Here is a 12,864-nt window from a genome sequence, read left to right as displayed (position 1 = left end):
ATATGTTTACTTTATAAAGGTGAGGTGCATCATAAAGACACTTAGATAGTTAGAAAGTGTAAAAGGTATGCAGTTTTAAACCCATGCAAATTGTCCAGCAGGCAGGTAAGCATTAGATATGTTGATATGTGTTAATGAAGAATGCGTAGGAACAAGGAATATCACCTCCTTGGCCATTGCCTAAATCTCCATAGCCCAGAATTTGACAATCTGTCCAGGCCAAATTAAAAGACAACAGCTGTAATATCAGTCCAACTATTTTTTTTTCTTCACACTTAGCTTTATACATTCAATTGTTAACACTTTTGTGCAGGGAAAAAATAAAGTAAGTTAGGTCTTTGGGGCCAAAAGTTTGACTAGGTGATGACTTTGGGAATTCTGTGTTCTCAATTAATGTGGATAGGCTTTTTTGGTGTTTCTGTTACTTAGTTGCTTATATTCTTATTTTAGGGAAAGTCACGTCCATTCATGAGTCTTAACCCTCCAACATGGAATCCCTTCGTGTATCTGGATTACAATAACTTCTGGAGGACCATGGACAAGATGGGAAAAGAGGTAGGCTGTGTTAATTCCACCTGTTTTCTGTAGTGCCTATGTCACCATAAGAAAATCGGTCTTGTTTGTATTTTTCTTCTCTGGCAGACTTTTTATTGCTTCTTTAATATATTAAAAAAAAAAAAAACAACAACAGTAACTCTCATCAGGAAAGAAATCTAGATTAACTAGAAGCTATAAGTTATGACAGGGCTTTCTCACCTAGGAGGTAGAAAAAGATCTGATTGTCTAAGATATCTGAAAAAAAGAATTATGTACTTTCAATGTATGTACTTAATGTTTGTACTTTCTCATGTCAGGGAAAAGCACTACACAAAGGGGGGGATGAGAATTACAACTGGAGATCTTACTGTGTACAAAAAAGTATCCCTTGGAGAGTCATGCTGTTTTTCAAATATTTGGCAGCTGCTTTATGGTCTAGCTACAATCCATGGGCCCTGTCACACAGTAACCTACAAGCATAGTGTGTATTTGAAAAGTCACGGCAGTCAGGTAAATTCCCCAGTGACTGGAAGAAAGGCTATGTCACATCCATTCTTAAGAAGGGTAGAAACCAGGGAACTACCAAACTGTCAGCCTCACCTTTGTGCTGGGGAAAGTCGTAGAACAGATCATTCTGGAAGCTATGCTAAGGCACATAAAAGAGCGGGAGGTGACGCAAGACAACCAGCAAGGCTTCACCAAGGGCAGACCTACTTGACCAACCAGGTGGCCTTCTATGATGGTGTAACTGCATCAGTGGACAAAGGAAGAGCCACTGATGTCATTTATCTGGACTTGAGTAAGGTCTTTGACACAGCACCCCGCAAATCTTTCTCTTAAATTGTTAAGATAAATATCTGATGGGTGGACTGTTCAGTGAATGAGGAATTAATTGTGAGATCGTACCCAGAGAGTGGCGATCAATGGATCAGTGTCCGAATGGAGATCAGTGACAAATGGTGTCTCTCAAGAGTCAGTACTGGGACCAACACTCTTTAATATCTTCATCAATGACATTGACACTGGGATAGAGTGCACCCTTAGCAAATTTGAGGTTGATGCCAAGCTGTGTGGTGCAGCTGACACATATGAGGGATGGGATGCCATCCAGAGAGACCTAAACAGACTCAAGCAGTGGGCCTCTGTGAACCTCATGAGTTCAGTAAATCCAAGTGTAGGGTCTTGCACCTGGGTCATGTCAACCGCTGCTATCAGTACAAGCTAGAGGATGTAATGATGGAGCACAGCCCTGACAGAAAGGACTTGCAGGTGCTGGTGAATGGCAAGCTGAACATGAGCCAGCAATGTGCCCTCACAGCCTAGAAATCCAACCATGTCTTGGGCTGCATCCAAAGGAGTGTGGCCAGCAGGGAGAGGGAAGTGATGCTGCCCCTCTGCTCTGCGCTGGTGAGCGCTCACCTGGAGTACTGCATCCAGATGGGGAGTCCTCAGTATAGGAAAGACATGGACCTGTTGGAGCACGTCCAGAGGAGGATCACAAAAATTATCCAAGGGATGGAACACCTCCCCTGTGAGGACAGGCTGAGAGCTGGGGCTGTTCAGCCTGGAGAAGAGAAGACTCTGGAGAAACCTGATAGAGACCTTTCAATGTCTAAAGGAAAAAGGAAGGGGACAGACTCGTTAGCAGAGTTTTTTGTGGTAAGACCAGGAAAAATGGTTTCAAAGCAAAAGGGGGAAGATTTAGACTGGATAAAAGAAAAAAGTGCTTTATGATAAGGGTAGTAAAGCACTGGCACAGGTTGCCCAGAGAGGTGGTGGATACCCTGTCCCTGGAAACATTCAAGATCAGGCTGGATGGGGCTCTGAGCAACCTGATTGAGCTGTCAGTGTCCCTGTTTATTGCAGGGGAGTGTTACCATCTGGACTTTCAGGGTCCCTTACTACTTGAACAGTTCTATGATTCTATGAAGTTACTGCTGTTACAGCAAAGTTCATTTGGTGTATGTGATTTAGCACAATCAAATTTTTACACTATACTATACATCTTTTTGTAAAATAATATGTATTTTTAAAATATTAAAATGTAAAATATGTACTCAAATGTCATGAGTTATCAATAAGAATTTAACTGTGTAAACATCATTTAATAGTATCCAGACATTTTTGATCTGTCTGTAGTTAACAGAGAGACATAAGGGCCTTCAGGTATCTGTCTTATAAGTCAGTGAATCTCTGAGACTGGAGAAGGAATTTTTTTTGCTTTGCTTTTAGAGGAAACCAAGACAACTAAATTAGAATACACACTTCTAGATCACTAAAGGCCAGGTGAGTCCCAACGTAAGTATGTAATTCATTAGTCAAAGTCAGATGTAGTTCTCATGGTACAATTCACACCCAAGGGTATGAATTATAAAAGCTACTCCATTCAGTGCACTTTCAAACTTACAGCCATGAACAGAGAACAAAAACAAACCTTGGGGCCAACATATCAGTCAACTTTGTGCCACAAACTAGCTATGACCTGGCAGTGATATAGTACTGCATTATTTCTTTAATAATTTGCTTCTGTCTTTAGATTCCTCCTGAAGCACCATGGGACGCTCCACATGCTGAAAAGTGGGACAAAATGACCATGAAAGAGCTGATAAATAAGATTTGTTGGACCAAGTAAGGAACTCCTCATTTTGAAATCAAGCCATAGAATAACAGTGGGCTCCTAGCAAATTCTGGAGTACAGCTGCATGAAGCTTATTTGTGAAGGACCTGCTCATGTTTCTTTTGACTTCAAATTGGGCACAATCAAATCTCTGGTGGGCCATGAACCCATGGGATGGAGGGGTAGCAAAAGCCTTCAGAAATTGAAAGGACAGATTAAGCCCAAGAAGTTAAAAGTGTCTCAAGCAGATGAAATGTGGTTCATGCCAACAAAGGTAGTATAAGACAGTGATAATGTGGAAAAAGAAAGGTACTATGGACAGCACACTGAATGCATTAACAGTTCGCACTGCTGTAACATGCTGTAGCTCAGGTAAATCAAGATAAACATTTCTTCCTTTTTATCCAGTGCTATGGGGGAAATTAAAATGATGGTTTTCTTCTTAGTGTGACAAAAAAAAAAAAGGGGGGACTGGAAAAATAGGACTCACTCAAAGAGGTATGAAACTTACCAGGTATTTGGAGGAAGTCTTTGTAGAGGAGTTGAGAAGTGTTACCATATGATGTGAAGCCTTGTAGAAAAATTCCTGTGGTCTTCAGTGCAGTTAGTGGTTCAGCTATAGGGAACTGTCAGAGAAGATGAGATATAAACATCTACGATAAGCATACAGACAGCTCAAACTGACATTAAACAGTAGCTATTTAAACAAGTCTTTTGAATCACTTTTGAGAACTTAAGGGTATGCCATCCACAAAGGATAAAGAAGTAATTGCCAGTCATTTGAGCTGGCTAAGCTTTATTATCAACATCTGTTTTTATTAATGAGTGTCTTTGAGCTCTATTCACAAACCAGATATTTACAGAGTAAGATGCTATGTGAACACAACAGAAATGCATGGCATTTCACCCAAAGTGCTTACAGTTTAGTCTGAGAGACAGCAGGTGTATACACAGGCAATGAGAGAGCAGGAGACGTTTGAGATGAGACTGATCTTTGTGTTGTACTGTTGTTAGGCACTGGATGATGGTGTGTGGATGGCAGGGTAGTACACAATGCTTGTGTTGGCTGGCAGATATGATTAAAGATGTTAGAGGAACTTGAGGTTTTCTTTTTCAGACCCACACATGGGAACAACAGCATGTGCTCTTTTTACCATATTTCCACTTCACTCAGTTAGAGAACATACCTTTCTTTGTCTTTAGGAAAAGCAAAATGTAAATAACTCCACTTTGTACGTATGAATGAAGGTCACTGGCAGGCATAGAAATGGAGCCAGAAAAAGTGAAGAGGTCTGCCCAGCCCCATGGCAGACTAGGAGCTAAGGAATGATGCCCTACGACTGTTGGCTATGACCTCTCCTACTTGGTTATAATGTGTGTCTTCTTTAGCCCTTGGAAGGAAACAAGGTCTTCTTGTTGTCATTCACCTCCCTTGCTGCTTTGTGCCTGAGCTGGGCCAGGAGCTCTGTCTTCATCCCAGTTGGCCTCTTTCCACACTTGTCCATCTCTCTGCCCATTGCAAAGCACCATCATTCTGCTCCAAGGAGCTGTCCTTGAGTGTCAGCCAGCTCTGTTGGGTTCCTTTGCCCTGCAGGGTAGTTTCCCATGGGATCCTGCCAATTGAGTCTTTGAGGAAGCTAAAATCTGCCCTTCCAAAGTCCAGGATTGTAATTCTGCTGTTTATCTTACTCCTTCCAAGGTCTTAGATTGTGCAGTCTCATGCTTACTGCAGCTAAAGGTGCCTTTCACCTTTGCCCTGTCGAAAAGGTCTTCCTTGTCTGTGAGTAGCAGGTCCAACAGAGCATCACCCTAGTTTGTAGAATCATGGCCCAAGTTGATATATTGCTTAGAAAATGAGTGGTGCATTTTATATGTCTATGAAGGACAACACTGTATCAATAGAAAAGGGAACAATGTTCAGTATGGAGTGATAACAGCTGGAAATACTCTTTTCTTCCTATCGTTTTCAATTAATTCTATTTATTAGGCAAAGAGAAACATGCTTATGCTAGCAACTGTATCCCCGCGTGCTTTGCTGGCCCTATGCTACTCTGTACTACTCTCCTGCCTTGCATTCAGTACTTTTTATTTGTTTAACTGTGCTCTGTTTACTTTTTCATGCTGACTGTGGTTTATCACTGTGCCTGCAGCTTCCTGACCAAAACTTTCCATTTGAAAGTATTTCACTCTGTTAAATCTTACTCTGGCTGCATGTGATACAAGATACAGTGATTTCGACTTTTTCTTGCTCTCTGTTGTGTCGTAGTTTTCTTTACAATAAATTTCATGAGCTGTTTCTCTGCAAAGCCAGTCACTTTGAGCCACCCTTTCTTTTCCAAGTGCACTGGCTCTTCCTCTTCTTGTTTTTACTGTTCCTGTTAGTCAGGAAGTCAGTGAAGTATAAGCAAAACTGGGTTTATAGTGATCTCTGTGGGAAAGTGCTCCTCTGCAAGGCTGTTTCTACTTTCAGTGGCTTTGTGACGCTGCAGTGTTAATGGATGTGCAGAGTGGGAACACACTGAAAAAGCTCTTTAAGATCTTCAAGACAAAACAGATTTTTTTTTAATAGTTAAAAACTGTACTGCCCTAAACAGATAAGCTCTTTTACAGCATTTTCTGTATAACTTTGGTCAAGATTGTAACATAGGAATAATTTGTCATGTGTCACAGGTCAGCATCTAATGATCCTGGAGACTCTCTTCACATTCTCAGGTTACAGCATTTTGTATGTCAGTGCTTTCAAGATGGTTACAGAGGGCTCTTGCATGCAGGGTGTCTTCATATCCTTGCTAATGGACTAGAGGTGACTGGACTTCGTGTCCAGGGATATTGGTTTATAAAAGTGTATAAGTTATGTATTGGATTTCTTTGAGCTACTTACAATGTTTAACTCCTGGTCTCACAAAAGCAGCGTGCAGCACAGTCATGTGGAAGATGGGGAATGTCTTGGCAGTGTGTCTCGTTGGGGTCCAGTCAGGCCTTGGAAACAATGTGCCATCTTCCCTGTGGAAGAGAAATGCAGAAGATTTTCACTAACAGGTTACCAAATGCATTCTACTGTTGAGAAAAATATATGTTTTGATGAAAGGAATGATGAGTGGAAAACTAATTAAGAAATAACTGAGGTAAAATCAGTGGGATTTTAAGTTGTATGGGTAAATGTTTGGGGAGAAAGGGAAGGAGATCTTGATAGAACCATTGAGGCCAGTCAGCCTCACCTCCGTCTCTGCAAAGATGATGGTACAACTTGTTCTGGATGCCATCTCCAAGCAATTGAAAGAGAAGAAGGTTATCAGGAGTGGTTGACATGGATTCACCAAGGGCAAATCATGCTTGACCAACCTGATAGCTGTCTATGATGTCATCACTGGCTGGGTAGATGCAGGGAGAACAATGGATGTTGTGTACCTTGATTTCAGCAAGGTGTTTGACACTGTCTCCCACAACACCTTTGGTAGGAAACTTAGAAAATGTGGGATAAATGAGTGGATGGTGAGGTGGATTGAGAACTGGCTGATTGACAGAGCTCAGGGGGTGGTCATCAGCGGTGCAGAGTCTGGTTGGAGGCCTGTAACTAGTGGTGTTCTCCAGGGGTTGGTATTGGGTGCGGTCTTGTTCAACATCTTCATCGACAACCTGGATGAATGGATAGAGTCCACCTTCAGCAAGTTTCCTCAGGATACAAAACTGGGAGGAGTGGCTGTCACGCATGAAGGCTGTGGTGCCATTCAACAAGACCTGTACAGACTGGAGAGTTGGGCAGGGTGAAACCTGATGAGGTTTAACAAGAGCAAGTGTAAAGTCTTTCACCTGAGAAGGAATAACCACATGCATCAGTACAGGTTAGGGGATGACCTGCTGGAGAGGAGCTTTGCAGAGAAGGACCTGGATGTCCTGGTGGGTAACAGGTTGGCCATGAGCCAGCAGTGTGCCTGTGGCCAAGAAGGCCAGTGGTGTCCTGGAGCGCATTAAAAAGAGCATGGCCAGCAGATCGAGGGAGGTGATCCTCCCCCTCTACTCTGCCCTGGTGAGGTTACATGTAGACTACTGTGTCCAGTTCTGGGCTCCCCAGTTAAAAAAAAGACAGGGATCTCCTAGAAGGAGTCCAGTCAAGGGCCACAAAGATTATAAAGGGCCTGGAGCATCTCCTGTATGAGGAAAGACTGAGTAACCTGTATCTGTTCAGCCTTGAGAAAAGAAGAATGAGAGGGGATCTGATAAATGTTTATAAATATCTAAAGGGAAGTGGGAGGCAAATGGATGAGGCCAGGCTCTTCTCAGTGGTGTGTAGTGATAGGACAGAGAGTAATGGCCTAAAACTTGAACATAGGAAGTTCTGTACTAACATGCAGAAGAGATTCTTTATAAGGATGACAGAGTACTGGAGCAGGTTGCTCAGAGAGGTTGTGGAGTCTCTTTCTATGGAGATATTCAATATCACAGGTTGCCCTCCTGTGTGACCTATTGTAGGGAACCTGCTTTAGCAGGGGGTTGGACTCAATGATCTCTTGATGTGCCTTCCAACTCCTACAGTTCTGTGATTCTGTGAAACAATCAAGCTTCAGGCTAAAAATGAGGCACGTACAAACCATTTTCGATTTTTTTGACTGTAGGATAGCAACCCTTCTCAATAAGTAATAATGAAAGCCACCAGCATGTCACATTCATTCACTGCCTGTTTCTGCTCTTGTGTTTCATGCAGAGCTGTTAAAGACTTTGCCACCCTCTTCGTGAATATCAACGTCACGTCTGAGCCTCATGAAGTCTCTGCTCTCTGGTTCCTGTGGTATGTGAGGCAGTGTGGTGGCACAGCCAGGATATTCTCTGTCACCAATGGGGGCCAGGTACAAAATGTCTCATGTTCTTTCCCCCTTGAAACCATAAAGAGCAAGTGGAGTGTTGTACCTGTCAAACTGTGCAGTTAATGGAAGGAGGACAGAGGACAAAACATCAAGTTTATGTGGAAATTATGTTCTCATAGGGCTGAGCAGCCCTCTCAGCTCTGTGCAGTGAGGACTTTTATTAGCAAGGCTTTGGGATAAACTGGAATGATTTAATTAATTCTTCCTTCCTGCATTCAGTTCATCACAGTCCTTTTGTTACAGTTTTGTTGCTTTTCTTTATCTGCCAATTTGTTTTCCATGGGATACTAATCACATTTGAATGTTTGTCAAGAGTTCAAAGCAAGTGTTCGTCAGACTGAAATACCAATTTAGTTATTTTTTGTGAAAGTCTCTAATGACAAGAATTGGAAACAGCTTGTAAAAGGACCTTTCTTCTCGAGACAGCTTACATGGCAGCATGGTTTTTGAGTTCCTTGAGATTGTTTTTCACCTTGGTCCTGTCAGGCTTCAGAACCTCATGTTTTTCATGTGGTTGTTCTTGATGAAGTTTCAGGAAAGGGAAGAGGGAGTCAAAATTAGTGGGATATGGTATGTTAACACCCTTCACTAGCCTAATTCAGTTAACACTACCTCAGAAGATAGGTGCAGTATTTCAGACTTAAGCTACCAACTGCAAAAGCGGGGAGAGAGCCACCTTTCCAAGTACTAAAGGTAGGAAAACATAGAAAGGAGTTGCCCGGAGAGATGTGAAGTCCCCATCAGTGTCTTTCAATTGTGGTGAGAATAGACAACTGTGTGTTGGGAAGGAAATAAGCAAAGCTAATGCTGCCCTCAAATAGTAGCAAGAGTCTTCCTGCCCAGGGGCCTCTCAGCTGCAGTTACTGTTCCACATCAGCAAGTGCCAGATGTTGTGGTAAGAATTAAAAACAGGATGAATTCCAGGACACTCCTAGCTAGACAAGACATGGAGAGAGAAAAACAAGACTGAAAATAGTGCTTCGTGTTCCTTGTGCCCGGATCTATCAAGCTGGCTTGGTTTCTGACTGCCTTCCCTCATCCTGGTCTAAATCAGCTGAGCAACACCAGTGAGTGTTTCTGACTTAACAGCCAAGATGAGTCTTATAAAAATAACGTCCCTGCCAATACCTGTATCCAACATGTAAAAGTGAGCTGCTTGATATAACTATGTTTGACTGGCAGATAAACAAGGATCAGTGATTCCACTGAGACTCTATATGGACATCACAAAATGTGTTACAAATTGTGGTGTGTCTTCCCAGGGATGGATAAAACTGATTACATTCCACACTCATGGCCTAATTCATGGTTCAAGATCTGTCTTGCTCCTGTGTTTGTAAATACCTTAGCTGTATGGATGCAAGCTCGTAGTTTTGTCACGCTTAAGGGTTACGATAGCACAGTGACAGGCAAAATACTAAAAACCTCTTTAAAATTAAGTGATTTGTTTAAAGTAGGTAAATTACCTGTTTCATCTTTGTTCGTACTTCATGAGCCTCCAAGCCAGCTAGTTGGGAAAGCCATTGCAAAAATGCTTTTGGTATCATTCTCCATTGAGTTCAAGGCTTAGGAATTAGCTCTTCTGAAGGTCTGCAGATTTGATCTGCAGTCTCTTCATTATAAACAGAAGTCTTTTTCAATGTCGTTGTGACTAATGATGGTGAATTCTTGTTTTGTTGTGTTTTTCTTCCTTTTTTTTCAGGAGAGGAAGTTTGTTGGGGGTTCTGGTCAGGTATCAGAGAAAATAATGGAGCGCCTCAAAGGCAGAGTTAAACTGGAGAGACCTGTAGTCTGTATTGATCAGACAGGTGATAATGTCATTGTGGAGACTCTAAACCATGAGACGTATGAGGTAATTTGATCAGAATAAAAGTAGAGTATGCATTTAGTGGGGGAATACATCTGCTGTAGCTCTTAGCCAGATGTAATCAGGAAGTACTCATTTGTGAGTGTCTATTCCTCAGACTGTCCTGATAGACAATCTGTGAAACCTGCTTTATAGATTTATTTATGGCTCAGTCACTCTTGGTGTTTTGCCTGCCTTGTCTGTCTTAACATTTTCTGGATTATAATATTTTACATTTTAAACATTGAGACTATTTCAAATGAAGAAAAATAAGGCTCCTGTTTGTATTTAAGCTTGTGGTTTACAGGGAAAAAAAAAAAGAAAAAAAAAGTAAAGGAAAGAAAGAAAGAGACATTTCATACCCATTTAGTAAGATTTGAAAGATCGGCTGGTCACAAATGAGGCAAGACCAGAGCTCAGCCCCCTCACACAGTGAGGTGCTGTCAGTGCAGTGATGACATGCAGTACTACATACAGAGCCAAGCCTGTGTGTAGTGATTCAGTGTCATCCTGAGCCCTGAAGCAGAGCATCCTTCATCACTCTGGTCAGAGACAGAGCTGTGGAAAGGATGGAGCTTGTTCAGGAAAGCTGAAATCACCATTGCTGTTGCTTATCCTGAAGTAGTATCCTGTGAATATGCACAGAAATGATGATGATTATTTTTTTTAACTCCTTGTAATTTGGGTAAATGTGGATCATATTTCCTTGGGAGGGGTAAAAGGCACTTTTAACTATGCTTGTCCCATTCCCCAACTTGTATTCTACCAGATTTCATCTCTGGTCCTGTAATGTTCAGAAACCTGTCAAGAACCACCTAATCACAAAACAATGTATTTTTCCCTACATTCTTTTTCCCAAATGGCAGAATTCTTCTGGTCACCTGGAAATACCTGCGTGGGAAAGCCAAGTACTAATGTCAGGTGTGGGAAAGTTGTTAACAATGGATGAGAGCATCTTTCAAATCATAGAATAGAATCACAGAATGGTTTGGGTTGGAAGGGGCGTCAAAGCCCACCCACCCCAATCCCTGCCATGGGCAGGGCTGCCCCCCAGCAGCTCAGGCTGCCCAGGGCCCCATCCAACCTGGCCTTGAGCGCCTCCAGGGATGGGGCACCACAGCTTCTCTAGGCAGCCTGTGCCAATGCATGTGTCCTGCAAGATAACCTCAATAAGAGGCAGTACCTTGTTTCTACTGACTGTGTTTTACCTTTCAGGGCAAGTATGTAATCTCTGCTATCCCTCCTATCCTGACGACAAAGATTCACTTCAAACCAGAACTGCCACCAAAGAGAAACCAGTTAATTCAGCGTTTGCCTATGGGATCTGTCATAAAATGCATGATGTACTACAAGGAAGCCTTCTGGCAGAGGAAGGGTATGTGAGGAAGGTGAAGGACTTGGGAGCCCAGTGCTCTGCTAATTTTGAAGGTCTGCTGTCTGTCAGGAAATAAATCCAAGGAGGGATTAAATGTGCAAAACCACCAAACAAAACACATGGAAAAGCAAAAAGTAAAGCTCTTTGGGAAGGATAGCTGTTCTTCTAAGCTTAAGTATACATTTCATCTCAAAGCAGAATTCAGACCCAAGCAGGGTCCCAAAGCTCTGAGCTGCCAGCTGATGACTGATAGAAGCCAGATTTCACAGTGAACTAAAGTTGGAAGCTGCCAGGTCACCTGCAGCACACAGAAACAGACACCCTGCAGAAGGAATTCCTTGCTGAGACAGAGCTAGGGCAGCCAGGGAGAATTTACAGCAAATGACAAAGAGAGCTTTAGGTGTGAGCAAGGCCCTTCCTTGGTTTTAAGCCTCTGTTCTAGAGACTTGATATCTCAGAGGAATGGAAAAAGTAGGTTACCTTTTGTTCAACTCGGGACATATTTTTCCCAGTATTGCAACATCACATATTTCTCAGCTTTAACTGTTAATAAATGATAAAAAAATGAGTTACCATTTCCAGAACCATTTATATGGACATATTAGTTTCATAGAATCATAGATTGGCTTCTGTTGGAAGGGACCTTAAAGATCATCTAATTCTAACCCCTCTGTTTCCACCTCCTGTATAATGATAGCGAGAGTTGCACTGGTCAAGAATGTTTCTCAATTAAAAGAATATAATTTTGCATGTTTCAAGACATAAACCAGCAATTGAATGGGAAAACAAAGAAATGTAAGCAGGTTTACACATTGCCATCTATACAGGATTTTTTGCATGGTCATCTGAAACGTGTCAGTCAGAACGGGGATGTGATACTTGATTAGATTGCCCACATTTCTCCTGCATTACTGTTACTGGACTCCATTCCCAACAGTCTTATCAGCAAAATCAATACAGAGTGCAAATTTGTGCCTACGGTGACCAGATGTAATTACAGTGGGATTTCTTGCTGCTTTTGTTTTGACTGAAGTTGCTCATGGAATGAACCATCGCAGTTCTTGCTAGACACATTTTTTTTAATGCTTATTGTGCCTAATATAGAAAGCCAAAGGGACCTACAGCAAGGCACAAAAGTTCCACTGAAATTAAATATGACTTTTATAAGTCTGTGTACAAAATTTCCCTGAGTCAGGTGGAAAAGAGAAGGAGAAACTGTTGTAAGAATGCTTCAGACTTGTAGGTCTTATTGGTGACTGAGGAACTACTGTACAATTCTTTTACTGATAGTTTTCCCTGTTCACTGCTGTCAGTAGTGGTGATCATCATCGAGTCTCTCTGACAATCATTTTGCTTTCTTTTCTCCCCTTAGGTTTCTGTGCTTCTCTCTTAATTGATGATGAAGAATGTCCAATTGGAATTACCTTGGATGACACAAAACCCGATGGATCTTTTCCTGCTATTATGGGGTTAGGAGCTTCTAGCACATGTGTATTTCTTTTTGTATAAGGGATCCAGAGAAGCAGGAAGAGATTGGAATGAGATTCATATTAGTGGTCCCCACTCCCACAGCATTCATAGAGTACTTCCTACATCTCCCTTGTGCCTCTCTAGCCTATATAAGCAT

General features: G+C 42.0%; 1 protein-coding gene across 2 annotated transcripts in view; it reads left to right on the top strand.

Annotated features, from left to right (window-relative positions):
* The window catches only part of MAOA (monoamine oxidase A), a 43,786-nt gene that overhangs the window by 22,427 nt on the left and 8,495 nt on the right, over positions 1–12,864 (top strand). For both annotated transcript variants that reach the window (NM_001030799.2, XM_046940436.1), the window contains 6 exons: positions 451–555; positions 3,074–3,165; positions 7,857–7,998; positions 9,719–9,868; positions 11,078–11,237; positions 12,610–12,706. In NM_001030799.2, the coding sequence (NP_001025970.2) occupies positions 451–555; positions 3,074–3,165; positions 7,857–7,998; positions 9,719–9,868; positions 11,078–11,237; positions 12,610–12,706 (746 nt within the window). The remainder of the gene's footprint in view (positions 1–450; positions 556–3,073; positions 3,166–7,856; positions 7,999–9,718; positions 9,869–11,077; positions 11,238–12,609; positions 12,707–12,864) is intronic.

The sequence above is a fragment of the Gallus gallus genome, chromosome 1 (assembly GCF_016699485.2).
Source record: "Gallus gallus isolate bGalGal1 chromosome 1, bGalGal1.mat.broiler.GRCg7b, whole genome shotgun sequence".
Classification (NCBI taxonomy): Eukaryota; Metazoa; Chordata; class Aves; order Galliformes; family Phasianidae; genus Gallus; species Gallus gallus.
This window is presented reverse-complemented; position numbering and strand designations above follow the sequence as displayed.